The sequence below is a fragment of the Phlebotomus papatasi genome, chromosome 1, assembly GCF_024763615.1.
Source record: "Phlebotomus papatasi isolate M1 chromosome 1, Ppap_2.1, whole genome shotgun sequence".
Classification (NCBI taxonomy): Eukaryota; Metazoa; Arthropoda; class Insecta; order Diptera; family Psychodidae; genus Phlebotomus; species Phlebotomus papatasi.
In genome coordinates this window covers 18,680,595-18,706,970 of record NC_077222.1, presented here as the reverse complement: position 1 = coordinate 18,706,970, position 26,376 = coordinate 18,680,595, and the positions used below count along the sequence as shown (strand labels likewise).

Here is a 26,376-nt window from a genome sequence, read left to right as displayed (position 1 = left end):
TTAAAACAACTAATATGGAGTAAAACACAATTCTTTGAAAATGCAAATCTTTAAAATTATAAAAACATAACAAAACTGTAATTAAAAAAATATTTTCCTGTTCAAAAATCTAAGTATATTTTTTTAAATCTCAACATGTTGATTTATTATATTATTTTAATGTATTTCATTAAAAATGATTGAGAAAATTGATTCAATTTCAATTTCGTGGATTATGGCTCTGCCTTCTAGCTCACCTTTTGGACCAGAAAATTTAAAAAAAAAATCATAATAATGTACATTTCTCCCATTCTTCTATCTCAAACGTTTTATGTCCATCAGTCTATCTGACTCAGTTTTTGATACTTTCTTTTTCTTTTGAATATTAAAAATAAATTCAATTTAGTCCAATTCAATTTTAGGTCAACAAAATAAGCAAGCAAAATGTTTTATGAAAGTCCAGCAAGTCTTACGGCGTTATCACACTTGCACATTAAAATTTTAATGTGATTCACATTAATTGTCGCTTGTGAGCATCCAAATATGTTATTTATGTCTTTGAGTCACTTAATATTTGGGGTTTTTCTATTTATTGATAAAGAAGTGGACTTGGCCTGTAAAAATAAGTTTAAATTTACCTAAAACATAAATATTTTTCACATTAAAAAATTAAAGAGAAAATCGCATTAATTTTTCGCATTAATTCTATAAATCAATTTATATCAAATGTTGCCGGTCACGTCTACCTTTTTATCAACAAATAGACCAAATTTTGAATATAAAATGATTCAAACACACAACTTATACATTTGGACTCTCACCAGCGACAATTAATGTGAAACATATTAAAATTTTAATGTGCAAGTGTGATAACACAGTTAAAATTTTCTTCAACTTTTAAATTTTGTAGCAGTGCCCTCTATTTGTTGGCAATGTTAATAAACATTTTTTAAGAGAAAAGTGGCGAGTTAATTTTAAAAATTATGTAAATTGCTCATTGATCACTAGATGGCAACGTTTCATGCATCTCAAAATAAGAGAATTTAAATTTTTAATCTTTCAGTTTTGGCTTTTTGTATGATTGATCCATGTTTCTCAACAAACCCGGAATATTTAATCAATTCTAATGAAACAAAAAATTCTGTCATAAAATATAAAATAAAATAATTTGAACACCGTGAATTTTATAAGAATATTTGTAGCAGCCAAAGCAAACTTCTGTTTGTATATTTGTTTTTTCTATAGGTAATTTATTTTAATATTTTATTATTTCATAACAAAATTCATTTTAAGATTCTTTTATTTGCATTTCTGAAGAGCTTTTTCCAGTTTGAATCTCCCGCCGTTTTAGCGGCGAATTCTTTGTAGGTTATGTTTTTTGTTTTCAGCCGAAAAGCTCCCCCTGTCTGTAGAAGTTGTCAAAAAAATTCACAGTGTAATTTGTTGTTTTGTCGTGACTCTCTTCTTTTAAATGTTTTCTAACAATATTCTAGCAAATTAACACTCTAGCCACTGTGTACACATTCTCCACTAACCACTGATCACTCGTCACGTGTGCTTCTGGCCAGGAATCCGCCATGAACGGACTGAGGTAGGGTAGAATTGGCATTTATCTTGGGTTAAACTGAGGGGGGCTTCTGGTGGTCACTTTCTCCCTTTGGCGCTCTGGGTTCACTTTCTCGGACGCTTTCAGCTTCAGCGAACTGTGCTGCCTGTTCTGCTGTCCGCCCTTTCCGGGCCGGATAGCCGCCAAATTGGCCTTCCTGCCCCCTGAGCCCACGTACAAGTTTGTCCCTTGTGACGAATCTAGCACAAAGTACAGGATCCAGTATCTGGACAGGGCAGAATGGCAATTTGGGGAGAGGGATAAGGAGAGTGTTGAGAGTTTTTTTACACGCACCTCCCGGGGTAATCTCATTCCGTGCATCTTCATCAAATGCTGCTCAAATGCCAAGTACACTTTGCTCTTCTCGCACGGAAATGCCGTGGATTTGGGTCAGATGAGCAGTTTCTACATGGGCCTGGGCACACGCATCAACTGCAACATCTTCAGCTACGACTATTCGGGGTATGGCATCAGTGCTGGACGACCCAGTGAGAAGAATCTCTATGCAGACATTGAAGCTGCCTGGCATGCTCTCAGGAATCGCTATGGGATCAGTCCAGAGAATGTCATCCTCTATGGCCAGAGCATTGGCACTGTGCCCACTATTGACATCGCCACGAGGTACGAAGTGGGTGCAGTGATCCTCCATTCGCCTCTCATGTCCGGGATGCGCGTAGCATTCCCAAATACCAAGCGCACATGGTTCTTCGATGTCTTCCCCAGCATCGACAAAGTGTCCAAGGTACAGTCACCGGTGCTGGTAATTCATGGGACTGAGGATGAGGTGATTGACTTCTCGCATGGGCTGGGCATCTACGAGAAGTGCGCCAAGGCAGTGGAGCCCCTTTGGGTGGAAGGTGCTGGGCATAATGATGTGGAATTGTACAATCAATACCTCGATCGACTGAAGAAATTTGTATCGGTGGAGTTAGCCAACTGACAATCACTCCTAGCTCCTGGCCATGGCGCCAGGAGCCCAAAGACTGCCGCCAAAGCCACCGAAAATGCAGCTGGTGAGTCTCATTTAAAGCACCATCCTTTTTGCATGTTCAGTATCCGTAGAGAAATTTTCAAGGGAAAAACCTTCAGGGAAACTCAAGTTTCTTATGCTTTTGTCCTTGGAGTTTCTAATATTTCTTCCAAGGCATTTTTCAACCACAGAGACAGTCAAAAAGTACAGTATGACTCCGATAGAGTCAACTCCTAAAAATTTTAAACACCGTGATAAAAAATATAAAATTCCATGTTTAATGTCGAACTTTTAAACTAAATTTGTTAAGCAAGAACTTGAGAAAATTAATAACTTAGAATATTGCAGATACACAAGAATCAAATATGTTGACTCTATCGGAGTCGTACTGTATTTCTTTTTCATCTTTAAAAATTTATTGAAAAATTTTCGAAAATATTTTTCTAATAAAAATCTAGCACGAAATTGAGTAATTTAAATTAATAGCGAAAAGTTCGAAAGGATTTCGAAATTACGAAAAGTGGAAGATACTTCGAAAAATATCCTCGAAAGAAAAATCTTAGTTCGAAATCTCAAAAATCGATAAATCACGAAATTTTTGCAAAATAAAAATTTTTATTTCGATAAATTTTATCGAATTTCGAAAAAAGTGTTCGAACAAAAAAATTCAGAATTTAGTATATTTTAAAATATTAAAATCTTAATAATATTAGAGAAAAAGCAACGAATTATCTTTTTCCTCTGATAAACAGGGTGAATTCCACAAAAAAGCTTCATGTTCGAATAATACCATTTCGAAAAATGGTCTTTCGAAAGGATAAAAATTAATTAGAAGGTTCAAAAATTGTAATTGTCAAATTGTCTTCTTAAAGATGAAAGTTTCTAACAGGAAAACAATTTTCGAAATTTCGAAATTCAAAAAGTTCGAAAATATTTCAAAATAATTAAATTTTGTTTCCAGCATTGTGAACCAATTTTATTCCTCTACTCCACGATTTCTTTTAAAATTACATTCGAAAGTGAATACTATTTTTGTTTCGAATTCTTTTTGTTTTTGAAGTATTGAGAAATCAAGTCAGTTCAATAACTTATTCTTCACAATTTAAATTTATTTATTTATTTTTTTTAATTCTTTTGAAACTTTTAAATTCTACTGTTCGCTTTTCTTTTTATTTTTAATGCATAATATCAAGTTCGAAAGGATTTCGAAATTACGTAAAGTAGAAGATACTTCGAAAAATATCCTCGAAAGAAAAATCTTAGTTCGAAATCTCAAAAATCGATAAATCACGAAATTTTTGCAAAATAAAAATTTTTATTTCGATAAATTTTATCGAATTTCGAAAACAGTTTTCGAACAAAAAATATTCAGAATTTAGTATATTTCAAAATATTAAAATCTTAATAATATTAGAGAAAAAGCGACGAATTATCTCTTTCCTCTGATAAACAGTAAATTCCACAAAAAAAAGTTTGAAATTCGAAAAGTACCATATCGAAAAACGATATTTCAAAAGAATTAAAATTATTTAGAAACTCATATTTTAATTGTCAAATTTACTTCTTAGAGACGGAAGTTTCTAACCGGAAAACAATTTTTGAAAATAGTTTTCATTTCGAAATTTAAAAAAAAATGAAAGTATTTGAAAATAGGGTAAGTGTGCCAAATTTCGGCATAGTTGCATGCAAGCGTCAAAGACTCAAGTTTGAAATGTAATATTTTAAATACAAATTGATTTTTTTTATTCTTTCTTTTGTAAGAGTGTTGCTTGGAACCTTGTAAAGAGTTTACCGTCTTTATTAGCTCTAAAATCATTCTTAATAAATTATAAAACGAATAAAAGTATAGACATAGCTTTGGTGCCCTATTTCGGCCACCTTCATTCTCATAGTACCTTGCCCTTCGGGAATTCTTCCAATATCTTTTTCACATCATCTCGTTTGTCGAAGCTACATTATTTGTTATTCTTTTGCATTGTATAATCTCTAGAGTACGTAAAATCTAAAAGTTAATGGAAATTCGAGGAACAAAAAAGGTGGCCGAAATTGCAAGCTGGCCGGAATTCGGCACACTTACCCTATAGACTTTTAGGAATTCCAGAAGTTTCTTGGATTTCAGAAATCAAAAATTAAGCATTTAAAAAATTTTTAACGAGATAATCCTAAAATCTAACACAATTTTTTATATCGATTCTCTTTGAAAAAATTCGAAAATGACTAAGGAAAAGTGACCGGCCTTTGAATACGTTAGCCCTTCAACATTTCTATTTTTCTTTATTATTGCCCAAAGCGAAAATTCTATTTCATTAATCGAATATTTAATTTCGAAGATACAGTGCCCGCTTTCTAATCCGGATCGCCGTAATCCGGACGAGTTATCGACGGTTACGTTCAAAATCATTTTGAGGTCATGTATGCAGCAATGAAAATGAATTATCTTGTGATGTTTTTGTTTAATAAATGAGGTATAATAGCATAGAATTCATTAATTATGTCTTTTTAATTTTCTTTAAAACTTTTATACTAATTCTACAAAAAAATCTTGTATTATATTTTCGAGACGTTGAACAAATTCAATAAATCCATCCGGATTACGAAGCGGACATCTGTCATATTGTCTCCCAATCATCCGGATTACAAAGCGGGCACTGTACTAAAAAAACTTTAAAAATAATTTCGAATTTAAAAAAACAGAATATTTTTTATTAGATAAATGTATCTGTATACCACATTTTTAAACTTTGGAAAAATCATTTGTTATTCAACTTTAGCGTTTCCGAACCAGTTCAGATCTGTTTTTTTTTTCTAATTTCGAATATTAAATATTTGAAAAATTCACGGAATTAATCATTCTAGATATTTCATAAATTTCAAAATCAAATTATAAAATACTGTAATAAATGAATAAAAATATGTTTGAGAAGAAATTCCAATTGACAATTAGATCCTCAGCTAATTTCAAATAAAGATCAATTCATGTTTTCGAAATTCGAAAATTTAAAATTTGAAAATTTCATTGATAATTTAAAATTTAAAAAAGACAGTGACGACTTAATCCTAATACCTAAAATAATTTTTATATGTCGATTCTCTTCGGAAAAATCTTGGAAAATTATTAATACTTTTCGAAAGAATTTTTGTTTAAATATTTATTATCAAATAGAGAACAAAACTGGTATTAATAACTTAAGAAATAATTTGAATTAAAATAAAGAAAATCCGGTTGCTGTAATATAATGTTTTCGAAGACATTTTCAAAAAGTTTTAAGGATAATTTCGAATTCGAAAAACAGAATAGGGGAAAGTGCTCATGTTTTGTACGATTTCAAGCTTTGTAATGAATAATTTTTTTCTGTTTCTCAATAAATGTGAATTTTCGCACCCATACTTTAAAAACTAAAGAAAGTGTCCAGTTTTTAAAATATATTTCGGAGTCACATTTATTCAGAAACATAGGAAAAATTTAGTCATTACGAACATTGAGCCTTTGGATCGTATGAAGCCTGGGCACTTTCCCCTACTCTTGACGAATAAATGCATTTGTAGCACAATTTTCAGCTTTAAAAAATCATTTGTTAATCATTTTTTATATTTCCGAACAAGTTAAAATTTACTTTTCAAGATCATATTATCAAGTATCAAGATCATTTCTAATTAGAAACACATCAAGTTTTCGAATTTCAAAAATTAAAAATTTGAAGATTTCACAGAATCATTTATCCAAAATTTTTTATCAATTTTGAACGCGAATAACAAAAAATATTTTAAAAACTGAATAAAAAAATGAGTAGAATACTAATTGGATGATCTCATGATTATTTTTAATTAGAATTAAATTAGGTTTTTGGATTTCGAAAATCAAAAATTTGAAAATTTCACAAAATCATTTATCCAAAAATCTTTATCAATTTTGAATGCGAATAACAAAACATATTTTAAAAACTGAATAAAAGAAATTGAGAAGAATAACAATTGGACAATCCCATGATTATTTTTAATTAGAATCAAATAAAGTTTTCGAATTTCGAAAATCAAAAATTTGAAGATTTCACAGAATCATTTATCCAAGAATCTTTATCAATTTTGAATGCGAATAACAAAACATATTTTAAAAACTGAATAAAAGAAATTGAGAAGAATAACAATTGGACAATCCCATGATTATTTTTAATTAGAATCAAATAAAGTTTTCGAATTTCGAAAATCAAAAATTTGAAGATTTCACAGAATCATTTATCCAAGAATCTTTATCAATTTTGAATGCGAATAACAATTGGACAATACCAGCATGATTATTTTTAATTAGAATCAAATTAGGTTTTCGAATTTCGAAAATCAAAAATTTGAAAATGTCATTGAACAATATTTACAAATTTTGAATTTAATTACAGCAAGATAAAAGAGATCCTTTGCTTATTTCGAATTCACAATTTTTCGAATTTTCGAAAATTTTCTATTTCGAAATTACGTAGAATTATTCACCCTATTAACTTCCTATTTTCTATCTAATCTACTGCGACTCATCTCAGCTGTTTAAGCCCTAGAAACACTTTACTAATCCTCTTCATATCTCGTAACAATTATTTTACAATCTAATCAGACATTTCGAATCGACAACAAAAAGAGAGAAAAACAAAAGAAAAATAATAGGTTAATGGCATTCAAACATTTCTTTTGGTCGCAATCTCACGCACTTGGATTTTCCCCAATCCAAAAGCACTTTCTCTGCCAAAAAAAAATTGATGCATCATTGTAGCTTCTACTAAAAATTTGCATTTTAAATTTTATCAAACAATTATACTATCATTAGGTGCCGAAGAGGCTCGAAAAAATTCCCCACGATATTATCACATTGAAGAGAAAAAATCAACAACAGGGCAGAAAATTTTATATTTTACTCCCAATAGAAGTGACTCTCTTTTGAATTATTCAATAAAACACGCACATAAAGCCCCGTGAAGAAAGTTCAAAAATCGCTATATAAGAAAATCAACACAAAATATAAGTCATCCAAGTGGAAAATCTTTTGCACTTACTTTTATGAGTTACTCAACTTCTTTTCCCTCTCACAGAGACCGTTACAAAATTTTCATGTTGGATAAAAAGCGAAATATCGAGGGAAATACCATAAAAAAAATTATATAGTCCAGAAAGTCGAACGATTTTGCAATAAAATATTTTTAAAGAAATAATTTTACTTCTTTTGCGATTTGCTGATGAGGTGATTTTTCCCCCTCAATTGCATTAGATGCCGCTTTAGAATAGCCCTGTGTACAGTGCATTCTCTTTTGCCAGAGAGAATCAATATTAAGCTCTGTGTTGGCGTCACGTGTTAATTGCTGCATCAATTTGCAAGGAGGAAATTCACTTTAGCTGCTAGAGTTATTCTTGATTCAATTTTGGCGCGCGAGAGAGATTTATCCACCAGGCAACATTGTAAAATATTTATTTCAATTGAATTCAAACATAAAACCTTTGGAGGATTTATTGCAGGAAAGCAAGAAAAAAAAATAACGAGGAAAATGTCAAAGGAAAAATGCTTTCAATGTATCAAATTGCATCAATCACATTGAACAATTCAATTTTGTGTATTTACTGGTTCTTGAGAATTCAATAAAAGATTTGAGGAGAGACATGCAATAAAAAGAATGCGTGACACAATTTATCAAATGTAGCAATTTTGGAGATTAATCGTAATAAAAGGCGGAGAAATTTGATGTTTTGATATTGAATACGATTTTCAGGCTCAATAACAGTCATAATCCCTTCAGAATTATCATTCACAGATAATTATGTGTTATTAGTGAGAAGGATATCGTGAGAATTTATCATCTGCTCCAAATGAATCAATTAATAGTCAGAGATAGAGTTGATAAAAGTCACTTTCAAAATTTTATAGATTTATATAAATAAAGATAAAATTCAAATCAATTTATTCATGGCAAAAAACAAATGGTCAGTAAAAAGTGGTCAGTAGGGCGTTTCAACTAGGAAAAAAATTTTTTGGCACTATTCTCACGGTGCTGTATTTGATGAGACAAGAAAGTTTTTCTTCTACGACCATATGATCAGACGCTGTTTAGAGGTAGCTGAACGACCCTCTCTGTAGAACAACTTTCTGATTTTACCGGATTTTACACTACAGAGAGGGTCGTTCAGCCACCTCTAAACGGCGTCTGATCATATGGTCGTAGAAGAAAAACTTTCTTGTCTCATCAAATACAGCACCGTGAGAATAGTGCCAAAAAAATGTTTTCCTAGTTGAAACGCCCTAGTGGTCAGCATAAAATCAAATTTGATCAGCAAATAATTCGAAATAATCAGCAAAATTTTTCAATTTTGTCAGTGAGAAGTAAAATTTTGTCAGTAAAAAGTTAAATTTGGTCAGTAAAAACTTCGAATTGATCAGTAGATATATTCGAGTTGATCAGTAAAAAATTAAAAATTAATCAGCAAAAAATTAAAAATGGTCAGTAAAAAGAAAATATGGTCAGTAAAAAATTAAAAATGAGCAGCAAAAAAAAAATTAAAAAGCAGTAAAAAATTAAAAATGAACAGTAAAAAAATAAAAATTGGTCAGCAAAAAATTAAAAATGATCAGTAGAAATATTCGTATTGATCAGTGAAATATTAAAAAATGGTCAGCAAAAAATTAAAAAGGAGCAGTAAAAAATAAAAATTGGTCAGCAAAAAATTAAAAGAGGTCAGTGAAAAATTAAATGTAGTCAGTAAAAAATAAAAATCGGTCAGTAAAAAATTAAAAACGAGCGGTAAAAAATAAAAATTGGTCAGTAAAAAATTAAATGTGGTCAGTAAAAATTTAAAAGTGGTCAGTAAAAAATTAAAAGTGGTCAGTAAAAAATTAAAAGTGGTCTGTAAAAAATACAAATTAGTCAGTAAAAATTAAAAACTAGCAGTAGAAAATACAAATTGGTTAGTAAAAATTAAAATTTAATCAGTAGAAAATCAAAATTGGCCAGCAAAAAATAAAAAGTGATCAGTAAAAAATAAAAAGTGATCAGCAAAAAATTAAAAGTGATCAGTGAAAAATAAAATATGGTCAGTAAAAAAAATTAAAATTGAGCAGTAAAAAATAAAATTTGATCAGTAGAAAATCAAATGTGGTCAGTAGAAAATAAAAAGTGGTCAGTAAAAAATAAAAAGTGATCAGCAAAAAATTAAAAGTGATCAGCAAAAAATTAAAAGTGATCAGTGAAAAATAAAATATGGTCAGTAAAAAAAATTAAAATTGAGCAGTAAAAAATAAAATTTGATCAGTAGAAAATCAAATGTGGTCAGTAGAAAATAAAAAGTGGTCAGTAAAAAATAAAAAGTGATCAGCAAAAAATTAAAAGTGATCAGCAAAAAATTGGAAGTGATCAGTCAAAAATAAAATATGGTCAGTAAAAAAATTAAAATTTAGCAGTAAAAAATAAAATTTGATCAGTAGAAAATAAAATTTTATCAACAGAAAATAAAAAGTGGTCAGTAAAAAATTAAAAATGGCCATTAAAAAAATTAAAATTGATCAGTAAAAAATAAAATTTGATCAGTAAAAAATAAGTGATCAGTAAAAAAAGTGGTCAGGTAAAAATTTAAAATGAGCAGTAGAAAATGAAATTTGATTAGTAGAAAATAAAGTAGTCAGTAAAAAGTTCAATAAAAAACAAAACGTGGACAAAAATTTTAGTTAAAAGTAATGGAAGTTCGATCAAGACTCGACAACGTCGCAGAAATCACGCGACGAACAAGATTTGGCTAAAAAAAATCTTTCGCGCTTCATTTTGGGAAAACAATGACCTCCAGAATTCTTCGATGCAAAATCGTTTGACTTCAGATGATGCAAAATTTTTGCTCAAAATGGCGAACGGAAAATACGACATCCCGTCGAATTTCTTAAAATTGACCTCCATCCTCTTTCCTGATTTGAATTCTGATTGCTAATTCGTCTTCTTAGATAGTTACTCTATCTAAATCAAAAGAGTTTGTAATTAATAAATGTACAGAATTTAAATTCAGTGACCGTTAAGACGCGTGTTTGACAAGGGTTCCCGGCGCCCCCATGATAGATTTTTTTTCTTTTCAAAAAAATCATCTATTAATCTGTATGAAACTAAAGTGTGTATCATTACCATAAGGTCACTTTGCAGAACTCAAAATTTTTTCTGTATTCGTTTTATTTAAATTTTTTCTGCAAAATACTTTGAATTGAATTAATTGACAATAGATTATTGTAATTTTTTGACACTGCAACGGCTTTCCCATATTTCCATTCAAGAAATGCTGATTTTTATGGTTTTCCAGTGTATCAAAACCATAAGGTCACTTGTCAATAATCACATTTTCTTCTATATATTTTTTTTTATTTAATTTTTTTTCCACAAAATACATTGATTGGATCCTATTTATGATAATTTTTTGACAGTGAAACATCTTTCTTAAATTTGAATTGAGAAAATATCAATTTTATACGTTTTTGATAGTAAAACTACGATAATGTCAATAAATTCTTTTGTAATGTTATTATTCGAGATAATTTTTATGCAAATCTTTAAAATTAGTGATTCCAACGTTTTTCTGAAGTATTTCAAGAATGTGATTAGGCATACTATCGATTAAATTTTCGATCGACTCGACCAAGGCACTTAAAATAGGTTTTTAAATCGAAAGTCTCACAAAATACAACAATTCTTTGATATAGTTGAAGTTCATCAAATGACCACTTGAGGCGCTCTGGTTGAAAAAACGAGTTCAGAAACAAACAACCTCGATTATCTCGGCTTCTGAGTCAAAAATATAGAGAAAAATTATAGAGAACATTCTGGTCTACATTTCACCCATATATTACTTTTCTGTCAGTCCATCTAAATCCTTGATATTTTGGTTTAAATACAAAATTTGCATAATTTCACGAATTTGATTCATGATAATTGAATGGCGTCCCTTAACGTCAGCTCTAAATTGAATTTGCATGCATTCCGAGTTATCTCATGTTAAGAATCTCACCTTCATAAGCCGGTTAGGATTATGTCCCTTTTACAATTTTATTCATTCTGCACCGTAAAAAAAATTAAACTAGATAACTTGATTTATTAGGGTGCGGATATAGTTTTGCACAGCACTTTACTTAATGGACTACTTAATTTTCGATTTTTCCTATCTACAGTAGATTCTCTCAATTGGGCATTTGGGGCAAAATGTCATGCGGTTTATAGATATATTTGGGCGTCAAAGCCTTTGTAAATTCCACAAAAGGCGCTCAATTTTAAACAATCACGATAAAATAGGAAGAACTACAGCGAATTTGAACAAATTTGCTTTAAGATCAAACGTGAAAATTCGTCAGTTAAATCAGCATTTATCGTAACTTCATTTTTGCGATTTTGAGATACATAATATACATATTTGGAATCAGTGTAATTTTGCTTATTAAACGCACTTGTAAAAAAAAAACTTTTATAAGCCCAATAAAAATTATTTTAAACAAAAATTATCGTAAGTGCCCTTAATTAAGAAAAATTTATCAGAATTTGTCGTAACTTCCATTTTTGGGGGGAAGTTACGACAAATTTCCATACAAAATTTTCAATAATCAGCATTTGCCGTAACTTCTTTTGCTCACTTGCGTGGCTTGTAATTTGCAGCAAAATTGCAATATTTCTCAATAAAACGTTTATAAACTCTTTCAAATATCGAAAGACAGTGCCAATAGTGTAACATGAAATCATTTTAATTCAATATTTACGAGAAAAAAGTGAGAAAAAATCCCTACCCATCTGTCATTAATTCAAAACAAAACAAGCGACGTGGCGCACAAAAGTTATTCAATAAAACTTATGAAATAAAAGCTTTTAGGGACAGGGATAAGAGTTTAATTGACTAATTTAGTCAAATAAAGGCGCTTATTATCACTTGAGTCATTGAAATTGTTACAATGCATTTTTGAAAATTGTCGTAACTTCCAGAATCTCCATACATTGGAAGTTACGGCTTTATAAATTATGGAAGTTACGATAAAATATTATTGTGTTTCTTCTAACATATTTCTCAATATTGCAGCTTTTAAATAATTTTATAAAGATTTTCTCGAGTTAACTTACAGTTTATTAGTGCCACTTTCATTATTTTGACTCAAAAGTATCGCATTCGGGGCTCATTTTTAAGAAAAATAATATTGAACTGAAAATTTCGTCTCCTGAAAAGTTGTCAAAACGAAGTTACGACAAATGCTGATTTAACTGACGATTTTATAAAGATTTTCTCGAGTTAACTTACAGTTTATTATTGCCACTTTCATTATTTTGACTCAAAAGTATCGCATTCGGGGCTCATTTTTAAGAAAAATAATATTGAACTGAAAATTTCGTCTCCTGAAAAGTTGTCAAAACGAAGTTACGACAAATGCTGATTTAACTGACGATTTTATAAAGATTTTCTCGAGTTAACTTACAGTTTATTAGTGCCACTTTCATTATTTTGACTCAAAAGTATCACATTCGGGGCTCATTTTTAAGAAAAATAATATTGAACTGAAAATTTCGTCTCCTGAAAAGTTGTCAAAACGAAGTTACGACAAATGCTGATTTAACTGACGATTTTATAAAGATTTTCTCGAGTTAACTTACAGTTTATTAGTGCCACTTTCATTATTTTGACTCAAAAATATCGCATTCGGGGCTCATTTTTAAGAAAAATAATATTGAACTGCAAATTTCGTCTCCTGAAAAGTTGTCAAAACGAAGTTACGACTAATGCTGATTTAACTGACGATTTTATAAAGATTTTCTCGAGTTAACTTACAGTTTATTAGTGCCACTTTCATTATTTTGACTCAAAAGTATCGCATTCGGGGCTCATTTTTAAGAAAAATAACATTGAACTGAAAATTTCGTCTCCTGAAAAGTTGTCAAAAGGAAGTTACGACAAATGCTGATTTAACTGACGAATAGTCAACAAGATTTCTCGCCCAATTGAAAAAGAGCCGATTGAGCGAGAGTCTACTGTAATTGGTTGATTCTTTTAAAATTAATTGATTTTCAATTTTTTCCCAAAGATGTGAACCCTTGATGAATTTACTTTGATCTTCCTGAAATCCTTAATCTTTTATCTAGAATCTCTTCAACTCTCCTATATCAATAAAATTGATTAAGTAACAGAATCAAATCCAATGAAGACAATCTCTCCTTTTTCCAGATGACGTCAACAATTCGAGTGTAAGTTCCGTGACAACGAGTTCGGTGAATGAGAAGCTTCTCTAGCATCCGGGGCCCGGCTCCAGTGGGGCGCCTTCGTGTCATCAGCACGCGAAGGCGGCCGTCCGGAGCCAGCTCCTGTCCAAAAAGTCCCCAAAGTCTCCTAAGCAGTTCTGTCTCTGTGGCGATAAGAGTGTCGCTGCTAAGCTCTCCAATCAGCCGGCTAATCTTCCTCCACCGCCGCCGCCGGCCAAAATGCCACCATCCAGTGAAAAACCAGCTAAATGCACATGTTTGCACAAGCGCCAATCCCTCGTGGATTCGGTGTCTCCCAGTAAAGTCAACAGCGAGAAGAGACAAAGTGTCCCATCGCCCTATCACCAGGCAATGCTCACGGAGGTTTCTTCGCCTTCCGGAGCGGCTAAGTGCACGTGTTCTGTGGGCCAGAAGAGTGGAAGGAGTCGTCCAGCACCGCTGAAGAAGGATATGGCTACGAGTCCCAATCTGGCTCCCAAGAGTCCTACGATAAAGGTTTCTTCGGAGGAGGATGAGAAGGTCGTGGAGATTCTGTCGCCGGAGATGCCAATAGCACTGCCAAGTCCACGAGCCGATAGAGCTACGAGGAATGCTGCCACAAGTCCCAGACTCGAAATTAAGCACAAATCTAGCCCATTGAGGGATAATCCCAATCGAATTCTCGAGAAGAGTAACAGTTTGAGCGAGAAGAAGCCACAGAGGGTTCTCCGGAACACCAGGAGTTTGTCCCCAAGGCCTCCGGTGAAGCATCAGCATGCGATAACGGTGTCTGATGAGAATGATGTTGTGTCTGTGAAATTGTCGCCAAATGATGAATTTGTGGAGGAAGAAGCAAAGAAACTAGGGACTCCGTCGCCAAAGAAGAAATCTCGAAGTGAACATGCGTCGCCAAATTTGTCAGATTGCGGAGGATTGATGTATGAGGATCGTTTCACTAACAATAGATCCACCGGGTGCCTGGTTTATGTGCCATCGGATCCCTGGTTGAGGATTTCAGATGAAGAGGATGCAGCCGACACGATGAGGAAGAAGAAGAAGAAGGATGGCAAAAGAGTAGAAAAATCGCACAGTAGGCCAAATATTGCAGTGGAAAGTGATGATCCGTGGGTGTGGAAGGGTCCAGGAGGAGATTCCAAGGCGAGGAAGAATGCCTATCGTCAGTCGAAGTCACTGCAATCGACAGCAGGAGAATATTCTTCCCTCAAGCTCATTCCACGAAAGGAAACACCTGCCAGGCCAAAGCTTCAGCGTTCAAAGTCTCCTGTAATCCTTGGGGATCTGGAGGAAGTTGCTCCGGCACAAAAAGCTCAAACACTCTCAGTGGCCAATCATTTTTTGCCCAGGCATAGTTTTTCAACGTCTCCGACGCAGCGAGATGATGAACTGCAGCTCAATATTCGACGGCTCAGTGAACAGATTAGACACTCTACTGCCTACGATGGTGACAGACGACGAGCAGCATCGCCACTTCCGCCACCGCCGCCACCACCTCCCGTGGATCCTCTGCTCGAGACGACCTGCTGAGGAGACTTCACATGACTCTTAAAAGGTAACATTGTCGACGGATTGCATTTAAGATAACTAGAAATATTAGGTTTATTGACAATTTTCCTCCCTAAAAAAAAAAAAAAAATTGAACTGAATGCCTTTCAGCTGGAAAGGATTGTGTATAAAATTGCGTTTAGTTAGGTCTCTTGGAATAAAAATGTGTGTTCCTGTTTGTGGGGAGCTCTATCAATTCTCCACAGATCGTGATTTGAAAGTCAGATGCAAGGTATTTGGGATTGGGAAGCTCTAGAATTCTACTTTTGACTTATTCGAAAAAAATAACAAAATATTTCTCAAATTCAATGATTTTTTGCATAAGAAGAAGAAGAAGTATTGGCCAATAGAAAAGTATTATTTTCAAGATGGCGGAGGTTTCCTTGAACGCGATTGGCTAGTAACTTAAGCTGTCTACACATTGAACAAAAGAAACTTCAATATTGAAGCGAATATTGAAACCAATATTTCAATATTTTGCCTACACACTGAACAAATTGATTTCAATATTAAAACTTCAATATTAAAAACACCAGTCTAGTTAGGGATTCACAGATCTTCTGGGATTTTATTCCGTATTTTGTCAAGAACACCCAAAAATAATCAAGTTGGTCAGAAGATTTCTCCAGCTTCCTCCAGAAGTCCCAGATATTCTGGAATTTTTTTGAATATTATATCAAAAACCAGTCAGATACATTCTGTGGTCAGAGGATCCCTGGAGCTTCCTCCAGGAAATCCCAGATCTTCTGGGATTTTCTTGTATATTATGTCAAAAACACTTCAGATTTTAAACAAAAGCCAAATTGAATTATTAACTTGAATTCTAACAGACTTTCAGGATTTTCTGGAGGAAGCTCCAGGAATCCTCAGACAATAGAAAGTATCTGACTGGTTTTTCACATAATTTTCAAAAAAATCCCAGAAGATCTGGGATTTCCTGGAGGAAGCTCCAGGAATCCTCTGATCACAGAAAGTATCTGAAGTGCTTTGGGCATAATGAACAAGAAAATCCCAGAAGATCTGGGATTTCTGGAGGAAGCTCCAGGAATCCTCTGACCACAGAAAGTATCTGAAGTGTTTTTGACATAATATACAAGAAAATCCCAGAAGATCTGGGATTTCTGGAAGAAGCTCCAGGAATCCTCTGACCACAGAATGTATCTGAAGTGTTTTTGACATAATATACAAGAAAATCCCAGAAGATCTAGGATTTCTGGAAGAAGCTCCAGGAATCCTCTGACCACAGAATGTATCTGAAGTGTTTTTGACATAATATACAAGAAAATCCCAGAAGATCTGGGATTTCTGGAGGAAGCTCCAAGAATCCTCTGATCACAGAATGTATCTGAAGTGTTTTGGGCATGATATTCAAGAAAATCCCAGAAGTTCTGAGATTTTCTGGAGGAAGCAGGTTATTAGTGCTGACCAAGTTGGGTTCTTGAGGAGATTGAATAAAATATATAACCAAATTCCAAGAATCTGTGATTTCTGGAGGAAGCAGGAGAGATATGTCTTGACTTGGATTTTGATCTTGGTTGTGTTTTCATTCATGAACAAGGAAAATCCAGCAGTTCTGTGATGTTCTGAAGGACGAAAATTCCTGACCATTAAAAAATATTGAAGGAAATATCAAATCAATTTGATATTTAGAATTTCTTTGAAATTTTATTTCAATGTGACTTTGAAATTTTTTATTGAAATAATTTGGCCTAGTTTGTAGCTATTCAAAATAATGAAATAAAATATTGAATAAAATGTTCCATATTGAAACAAATATTTCAATATTTGTTTTCTTCTTTGTCAATAAATCTTTGCAATGTGGAGGCAATCCTTATCAATATTTGACATTGAAAAGAAATATTTCAATAAATTATGTCTAATGTATAGCCAGCTTTACTTTCTTTTCTGTAATTTATGAATTTTTAATCTACCAATTAACTATTTGTTTTACAGAAATATTGATTTCCATTTTTTGCATTTTTTTACATGTTTTAGAGGTACTCAAGGCTAATATTTCGTCCTTGGACACCTATGTTCGAAAACCATTTCGATATCAAATTTTCGAAGATCAAACTTTAACTACTTTGGAAAGCTTATTTTCAACCGATTTGCTTAAATTTTGAGTTTTTTTGAAAAATCTTGAAATTTGCACCCTGACTGCATCGAATATTATCGGTCATGAGTCAGTGGTCGGTATAGTACCCGTAATTGATGTATCTCTCTCAAAAAAAAAAAATCAAAAATATTTTTTTATTTGTGCGAAAGCTTATGAGACGGCTAGAGCTTAAATGATATGAGTTATCGATTTCCGATCTTCGACGACCCGTCACCTCCCCCCTAAGTCATCATTATCTAGGACAGTCTTTTTTCTTTTTCCCGCTACACCCTCCTTCCAATCTAAAACCATGTTTTTGGTTTTCGAAAACGACTCCTACGATTTCTTGCATTTTCGAATATGTTTTAGAGGTAGTCAAGGCTAATATTTCGTCCTTGGACACCTATGTTCGAAAACCATTTCAATATCAAATTTTCGACGATCATAGTTTAACCACTTTGGAGGGCCTATTTTCCAACCGATTTACATAAATTTGGATTTTTTTGAAAGATCTTGAAATTTGCACCCTGACTGCATCCAACTTTATCAGTCATGAGTCGGTGGTCGGTATAGTACCCGTAATTGATGTATCTTTCTCAAAAAGTACCTTTGAAATAAGGCATCTATAAAATAGGTTTTTTTTATCCTATTTTTAAAAGGAGTTGGACCTGATAAATCTCAAGTTCTACTTAAAATTAGGATAAAAAACTATATTTCAAAAGTATATTCACTTCCCCCCATTTATACATGTAACACCTTAATCATGCAAGTCCACTAAAATTAACTAAATAAACTTAACCCTGATGTCTTGAAGAAAGTTAACAAAAGCAAAATATTTCATTTTCAGTATTAATAATCTTCTTTCTTCTTGAACAAAACAAGAGTGAAATGATAGATCTAGTATTATTTCAGAGTTGGTTCATGAACATTTGAATTTTTGGATATTTTTTAAAACAAGTATTTTGAATTTGAAAAATATTTTTAGGAGTTTATTAATTTTGCTCTCTTATTTTTAGTTTTGTTTTAAGAACTAGGCAATTGATAAAGAAAATAAAGCGTTTGTGATTCTTTTGCTACAAATGCATAACAATTTCTATAAATACATTTTTTTTAAATTTCGTGTCACGTCTATTTTTCTACTTTTGCGTAATATTTATTTAGACAAAAGTATAATATTAAATTGAAATAAACATGTTCTAGACTCATATTTTAATTCAAAGCTATTTAAGTTTTCTTAAATGATATTTTCTGAAATTTAAAAAAAGCCTACGTTGTAATTTTAAGATAAATCTTTAAGAAATCAATCTTGCTTGATACTTCTGTAAACTAATTTGTGTTATTTGATACAGATATTTTATTTTGAATTGTCGAATTTCTTTAAGCTAAAACGATAAAAAATTCAATAGCCGTACTCACTATGGCGTTGTTATCTCGTAATCTCCGTAATCTGTTATCTTGTTATAATTTTTCATTTATAAAATACATTACGAGAACATAACGAGATAACGAGATAACGATATTACAAGATAACAGCGCCATAGTGAGTACGGCTAATGTATATAAAGTTTAATTAAACAAAATTTAATTTTCTATGTTCTTTTTAATTTTATAAATTTTTTTCAGAACTTTTTATCCATTATCGATATTTAAAATCTGAACTCTTATTTTCCGATTTATAGACCGTTACATTTTTTCAATCTGTTAGTTAAAAGTTAAAACATAAAAATATAATAGCCGTACTCACTATGGCGCTGTTATCTTGTAATATCGTTATCTCGTTATCTCGTTATGTTCTCGTAATGTATTTTATAAATGAAAAATTATAACAAGATAACAGATTACGGAGATTACGAGATAACAACGCCATAGTGAGTACGGCTAATAATTCATTTGAAATAAAAGTGAGAACCATTTTTGGATTTTGATTGAAAATTTTAGCAAGAGTTTTCTTTATCTCAGAATTGGGGATAATTATCTTCTATCAAGAACTTACCGCAACATTTTCACTATTAAAAATATTCTATGGGGAACTGTATGCAGGGTTCACATGTTTGAACCTTCAAATGATCACCATTTTCTTTTTGTACTTTTTTAAGCTTGTTCGTCATTTTTTATCTATAAGGCAGTTCGTAACAAGAAAGGGACAGGGAGGAACCTTTATCCCCCTTTACACGAATATTCAATAAATTTAAAAAGAAAAAGCATAACACTAAAAACAAGTCAAGAACACTAAATATAGCCCAATTTAAGGGTATTTTCACAGAAGAAAAACGCATTTACTGGTTTGAAAGGTGTTTTCTAGAATTTTATAAACCTTTTAAAAAATCCAAAATCATGCAAATTATGATTAAAACCGATTTACGGTGATTTTTTTAAGCGGTTGCGTGCAATATCTAGTTTTATAACCTTTAAATGGGGTTTTTGGGAGGACTTTGGGGAAGCTTTTGATCAACTTTTCTCAAAGAAAACTTTAATCATTGTCTTAGTAGAGCTTTAAGAAAACTCTGAAATATTCTACATCTGTCATCTGTCCCAAAATAATCAAAGTCGTTAAAAGTTTTGATGCAATTTTTGAAAGAAACTTTACAGAAAAACTCTTGAGACTCAAGATTAAATTTTCCAGTATTTTCTTCAAGTGAAAGTCTATACTTGGTGTCTTTAGCAAGCATTCAAATGTATAAGGTTAATTAAGATTAGGTTTAAATTAGCTTTTAAAACTCGATAAAAATGTGAATTTCATGACAATTTTGTAAAGTCAAGAACATCGGAAATGTTTTTGATTTTAAAAATAATTTGAGTTTATAATAAATAGGAAAATTTTAAACAGAAAGTGTATATTTTTTTGATAGGGAGTTTCAATGGAAACTTCGGACTAATTTTTATATCCGTTTTCCTTAAACCAGAAAAAACTAATATTGTTTAACATCCGAACCACTTAAATATTCAAAATCGGATAAAAATAGAATTTTAAAGCTTTTCTAATCTTAGCAGATTTTTTTGGAATACATAAGCTAAATACGCAATTTCCTTCAAATAAAAAAGCTATTCATTTTCATACACCTTGCCTTAATTCATCAAAATCGGTCCAGAAATAAAGTCAAAAAACCGAACTTTCTCAAATCCATTTCATTTAATTTAAGGCTCTGGTAAAGTATTTTATTTATGTTTCAAAAGGCATAAATTCAGATACGATCAAAATTAGCTTTTTTGTGCGATTTTATGAGAAACCTGTTATTCTTAGCATTCAAAAAAAAAACTTTTTTTGAGGGTTTAATCCTCCAAAAATATTCTCCTCAAACACCACTTGACAATTTTTCAAATTTGACCCACTTTCTACTAAAATCCTTGCGACGTCATTGTCCATAAGATAGAGGATCGTAAACTTCATGAAAATTTACATCCTTCACATCGTTTGAAGGTTCACGCGTGCGAACTAGGGTAAGTGTGCCAAATTTCGGCATAGTTGCATGTAAGCACCGAAGTCCTAAGTTTGAAATGCAATATTTTTAATTCATATTGATATTTTTTGTTACTTCCTTTTCGGGAGGGTTGTGTGGAACCTTCAAGACTAGTTTATCATTTTTGTTTTCTTTAAATCACTTCCTAAAATATTGAAAAATTAATAAAAATATGGACATTGCTTTGGGTAGTATTTCGGCCACTTTGTGTGAAATTTCGGCCACCTTTTTTCCGACCACATTTTGTGACGCAACGGATAGAAAATTTCAAAACGTCAAACGGAACGAGTTTAATATTTAGTTTAATACGTTTATATGACCCACAAACCCTCAGATCTTCCGTGTAATTTGTCCTGAAGACCTGAAGAGTAGCATCTTAAATTTACGCGCAGATTCCCGTAGCAATTTGCACTTCCTGAACTCTTCCAATGACTTTTTCACATCATCTTTTTCATAGAAGCGATGGTTTTTTTCTCTGGATATTGTAGAATTCAGAAATTGAAAAGAAAACATAAAATGAATAAGAAATTTAGGAAAGCAAAAGATGTGGCCGAAATAGGCAACACTACCTCACCGTAGAGACGCTCACAAAGTATATACTTTTTTACGCGAAATACAGGATCCAGCTGGGAAATTTTACCCGAAATTTTAAGATTGATTCACTATTAACATAAACAGAAACAATCTTTAATGAAAGCTAATCAATTTTCATGAAAAACACCAAAGGAAAATCTTCTGCACTTCACCACAAATCACAACACTGCTAGAGACACAATCGATCTGTCACATTTTTTGTAAGACTCTTTCCACACTGAGTTTTTACAACGCAATTTAAATTCAAATTATACCTAAAATTTAACGGTCTTTGTGTTAATACATCCTAAAATGAATAAATATTTAAAAGCAAAATGAATTCATTGACTATTCGAAGATTACATACATAATTTTAATTAATTTATTTCCATGGCCGAAATTACACTCAAAGTGGCCGAAATTAGAAGCTGGCCGAAATTTGGCACACTTACCCTATGCCTACATTCCCCTAAAATTTTGTTTTTGCATAAAATTAGGAAACATTTGGATACTCTTCCATATTTTCTATTTTTAGTCATTTTTAGTGCAATATTCTTTTTTATAATGATTTTCAAAACATTTGAATAATTTAGAGAAAAAAATTCATCAAAAATAAGGTGAATGGTGGAAAGCGAGACACTTAAGAAAAAATTCAATTTCAAATGCATTTTTAAACTGAATAAATAATTATTTTTTACCATTTTTTTTTTGTATCATTGGATTTTTTAACAAATATTTTAACAGTATCTTAACAGTTGTAATTAAATATTGCAACTGAATAATCGGAAAATTCACGGAAATTAAATAATAACACATTTTGAAAAGATGGACAAAATTTTGGAAAGTTGGACAAAAACTTTTGGAAAGTTGGACATAGTGATATTAATGACAAAATATCATACAAAATATGTATAAAATCAAATGTTGAGGGTTTTCTCTGTATACTTGCACATTTGATGGTTATGCTAATCCCTCCTTTATGTTCGGGTAACAGTTGAGGAACGCTAATTTCCAAGAACTTCCTGGACGTCCAACCAAAAAGAGGTTCTGTAAATTTCACAAACGCCTCGCGCTGTCCAGCAGTTATAGCTTTAAAGTGGATGCAATTTTTAGCATATTTCAATTCCCCATCCACCCAAATCCTTTTCCACTTCCTTTGAGACTTCTGTAAAGGCTCCTATTTGTCTTTCTCCAGAAGTTTTTGGGATATTTACTATCCATTCTATCAGAAAAAGTGGTCTTAGGAATCTGGAAATTTTTGCAGCCTTGTCAGGAGATTTTCTCCTTATCAGCTACTAATTGTAGTTGCAACTATTTCTCCGGATACTTAAGGATCTTTGTCGTCCTTGTTAACATGATTTCACTGCACAAAACCACCAAATTCATTAACAAAATCAACTTTTCAAGATTTCATAAAACTCGTTTTGAAAGCAACACGAAATTAAATCACTTTTCTATCCTTTTTAAATTTAATATTTCACAAATATTTTTTATTCACCTTTTAAATGGATGTATGTCCTTCGATTTTCACTGCGGACTTAACAATATTTCACAAATTATGCCGAAAAATCAAACAAAACACTTTGACATTTTCCTCTAGCAACTTCCATAAGAAACAGAGAAAATAACAACTACCGTGTCAAGTTTATGAATATCACGCATACAATACATTTTTTAAATTCTTCTTGCAAGTCACCCTTTGATTGTTTTATAACAATTTTTGCATTTTTAACTTCTGAAATAATCATAAAATTAAGTTTAATAATCTTTTTATCGAAAATATAAATATTTAATTGATTTATTATTAAGTTTTTAAGGAGGTGTCTCACATTCCACATTGCTTTGTCCAACTTTCCAAACAGTCTCGCTTTAGGCAAATGACCCTACTACACTGAGGACAAAAATAAAAGTTAAAAATCATTTTCTATTACTTCTATTGTATACGATTCTTAAAAAGGCATTTTTCTAAGTTGATGAAAAGACTAAAATTTACCAATTAAAATGATCAGGGAAACGCTTTCAGGTTTCGCACCTAGGCAGCCGTCGAACAGAGCAGGGCAATATATTTTAAAAACCCGTTTTATGTCAGACATTTTCTGATAAAAAAAATAGGTCAGAATCAGTAAAGGAACATTGGAAGAATATCAAGTGTTCGAAACCAGAGTGTGTGCGAAACCTGAAAGCCTTCCCTTATATTTTTCTCAGTGTTATAGTTAAATAAGTTAAATAAAGTAGAAGTGGAAAAAAATTCTTAAATTTGATTTAAGCTTCTTTCCCAAATTTTCGTGCATCTGGCTTTCAAACCACGTACTTCTCTCGTATTTTTGTCTCACGCAAAAAAAAAGAAAATCTTTTATCGTTAATCATAGGGTAATTGTGAGTTGAGAGCTTTTTCAATGGGATGGACTTATTCTGTTGAAATAAAAAGAAATGATGAAAGAAACAGTTGCCAATAGAGGATGTGATCAATAAATTGAGCCATTCTCACACCAATATAGCGAAGAAGAAGAAAAAAAGGTGAAAAAAATATTAAGGAAACTTTAACAAAAATGATTAAGCACAAAATATATAACAAATTTTTTTCTAGTAATCTTGTATATCTCTAAATTGCAGCATTTTAAACGCGGTGAATGATATCGCGTGAAAAAAATAAATAACAATCATTAAAATATCTCAATTTAGCTGTATATTTTATCGAGAAAATTATTATTCTCTTAAACGTTTAAGGTTGATAGTTGAAAGGGGGTAAGGGGGGGCATGAGTAAGATATATTAAGAATTATAATCAAAATATAATTCATTTTATTTGATTATTAATTATTTTTTAAATAAATGTGTGTGATGAGACCAAATGAAAAAGAAGAAAAAGATTAAATAGACGGCGTAATATTTCTAAAATAGCATTAAAAATATGGAAAATAATGAAAAAAAAAAATAAGAAAATAGATGCTTTTTTGACATGAAAATTCAAAAGAGTATCATTTAAAAAAATAATGGTGAATTATCTTTTTTATTTTCCACAATAAAAAAAATCTTTTTTACATTATCGAGAGGTAAAACAATTTTAAAAAGAGAGAAAAAAATTTATTAATCAAATGCTAAGAAAATTATTTCATGGTTCTTTATAGAAAATAAGTTTTTTGATGAATGGCAAACGAATTAAAAAAAAATCGGCATAAAATAGTTAAATGAATGGGAGAGCGTTTGAAAAAAAAAGGCAAAAAACTAACATATTCAATTGTAACAGTTTCATGTTATATTAACGATCATTAAAAATAAAAGATGGAAAAGATCTTTTGAGTTACCAGAGAAAGGTTGCCAACGTCTGGAAACGGCAAAAGAAGTGAGTTGTGTTGAGCTGAAAAAAAGAGGAGAGGGAATCAGAGTCTCTAAGATCAGCTTCAGTTCATGTTTGTGAGTCAATGAGTGAAGATCGATGCGATCGTGAGTCCAGTGATCATCCAAATGATCCTCAGTGCGATTTATTTTGATGCAAAAATGTGCTTCAATGCAGTTTCAGTGATGTGATATTGTGTGCAAAAAAAAAAATAAAAGACGATTTTTTCAAAAAGAAAAAAATAAATAAGAAAAAGAGTGATCGAGACGCAAAATTGTGTAAATATTTACAAACAAAAAAAAAAGAAAAGAAATTGCTGTGTGAATAATAATTTGAAAACATTCACTGGATTATGGAGAATGATCAGTCAGAATGGAACGGATCTACAGGGCATGCCAATTTATGTTGATCTTCATCCTCATCAGTTCTTGCCACATTCGTGCAGCAGCAGGAAATTTGACTCTAGCCTATCGAACAGGTAGATAGATCATTTTTGCTATTGAAAAATACCTTTAAAAAGCAATACCGAAAAAAAACTTGAAGTGTAAAGATCAGCATAGAAGTTGGAAGAGAAAATTTTTCCTTCTAGGAATTTAAATGATCACGCAAAAGAATCTCCTTTGTCTCCCTTTTGCAAGAGTGATCTTTCTGGCAATCTTTTGTTGTTGTTGTACAGTGAAATAGTGAAGGAATCGAGGGAATAGCGATCGTGAAAAGTGATATTTTTGTTGTGTATGTCAAGCAAGAGTTGTATTGGCCATTTAAGGAATTTTTACTACACCAGGCTCTCCTTTTCAACGACAAAATTGACATACCTGTCTGCACCTAATTAACTCTGAGAAATTCCACCCAAATACGATCACTTGGCCAATGATCGCATTTACGATCATTTGGAGAGATCATCCCCTTTTTCAGTGTGACATGATCACGCGCAATGCAAATATTTCTGTAGAAAATTGAAAGTCTAGGGGACAGTGAAGCAGTTTCAGGTTGGAACACTGAGAAATAAAGAGGGTGCGATTAAGTTTTTTTCCTCTTAACTTTAACACTTTTTAGGTGTAAAAATATATCAACATTTTTTAATGTTAAATTTACACCTTTTTAAGGGTAAAATTAACATGAAAAGGGTAACTTTAACCCATAATACACCTAAAAAGGGTAATATTTACACCGATTTTGGATCAATACTGGAGGCTAAAATTAACATTTCCGGAATGTTATTTCCGGAAATGTTATTTATATGTATTTATATGTATTATTTATATCGTCAGTTAAATCAGCATTTATCGTAACTTCATTTTTGCGATTTTGAGATATATACATATTTGGAATCTGCGTAATTTTGTTTATTAAACGCACTTGTGAAAAAGAAACTTTTATAAGCCCAATAAAAATTATTTTAAACAAAAATTATCGTAAGTGCCTTTAATTAACAAAAATTTATCAGAATTTGTCATAACTTCCATTTTTGGGGAAGTTACGACAAATTTTCATACAAAATTTTCTCTAATCAGCATTTGCCGTAAGTTCTTTTGCTCACTTGTGTGGCTTGTAATTTGCAGCAAAATTGCAATATTTCTCAATAAAAC

At 31.6% G+C, this 26,376-nt stretch overlaps 2 protein-coding genes across 3 annotated transcripts in view; both read left to right on the top strand.

Annotated features, from left to right (window-relative positions):
- The first annotated feature begins 1,376 nt into the window (after window positions 1-1,376).
- LOC129798097 (serine/arginine repetitive matrix protein 1) lies at window positions 1,377-15,503 on the top strand. 2 transcript variants are annotated; one of them, XR_008751384.1, is made up of 3 exons: window positions 1,377-1,570; window positions 1,673-2,598; window positions 13,749-15,503. XR_008751384.1 is itself a non-coding variant. In XM_055841068.1 (2 exons), exon 2 carries the CDS (start codon window positions 14,003-14,005, stop codon window positions 15,305-15,307), a length of 1,305 nt encoding a protein of 434 aa, XP_055697043.1. In that variant the 5' UTR covers window positions 1,679-2,598; window positions 13,749-14,002; the 3' UTR covers window positions 15,308-15,503. The 2 variants fall into 2 exon arrangements, 1 of the variants encoding a protein (XP_055697043.1); XM_055841068.1 differs by lacking the exon at window positions 1,377-1,570 and having other exon boundaries at window positions 1,679-2,598.
- Window positions 15,504-22,050: 6,547 nt separating this feature from the next.
- LOC129798099 (uncharacterized) overlaps window positions 22,051-26,376 on the top strand; it is a 48,078-nt gene continuing 43,752 nt past the window's right edge. Inside the window, exon 1 of the mRNA XM_055841069.1 lies at window positions 22,051-25,265. Coding sequence (XP_055697044.1) covers window positions 25,160-25,265 — 106 coding nt within the window. The 5' untranslated portion in view covers window positions 22,051-25,159. The remainder of the gene's footprint in view (window positions 25,266-26,376) is intronic.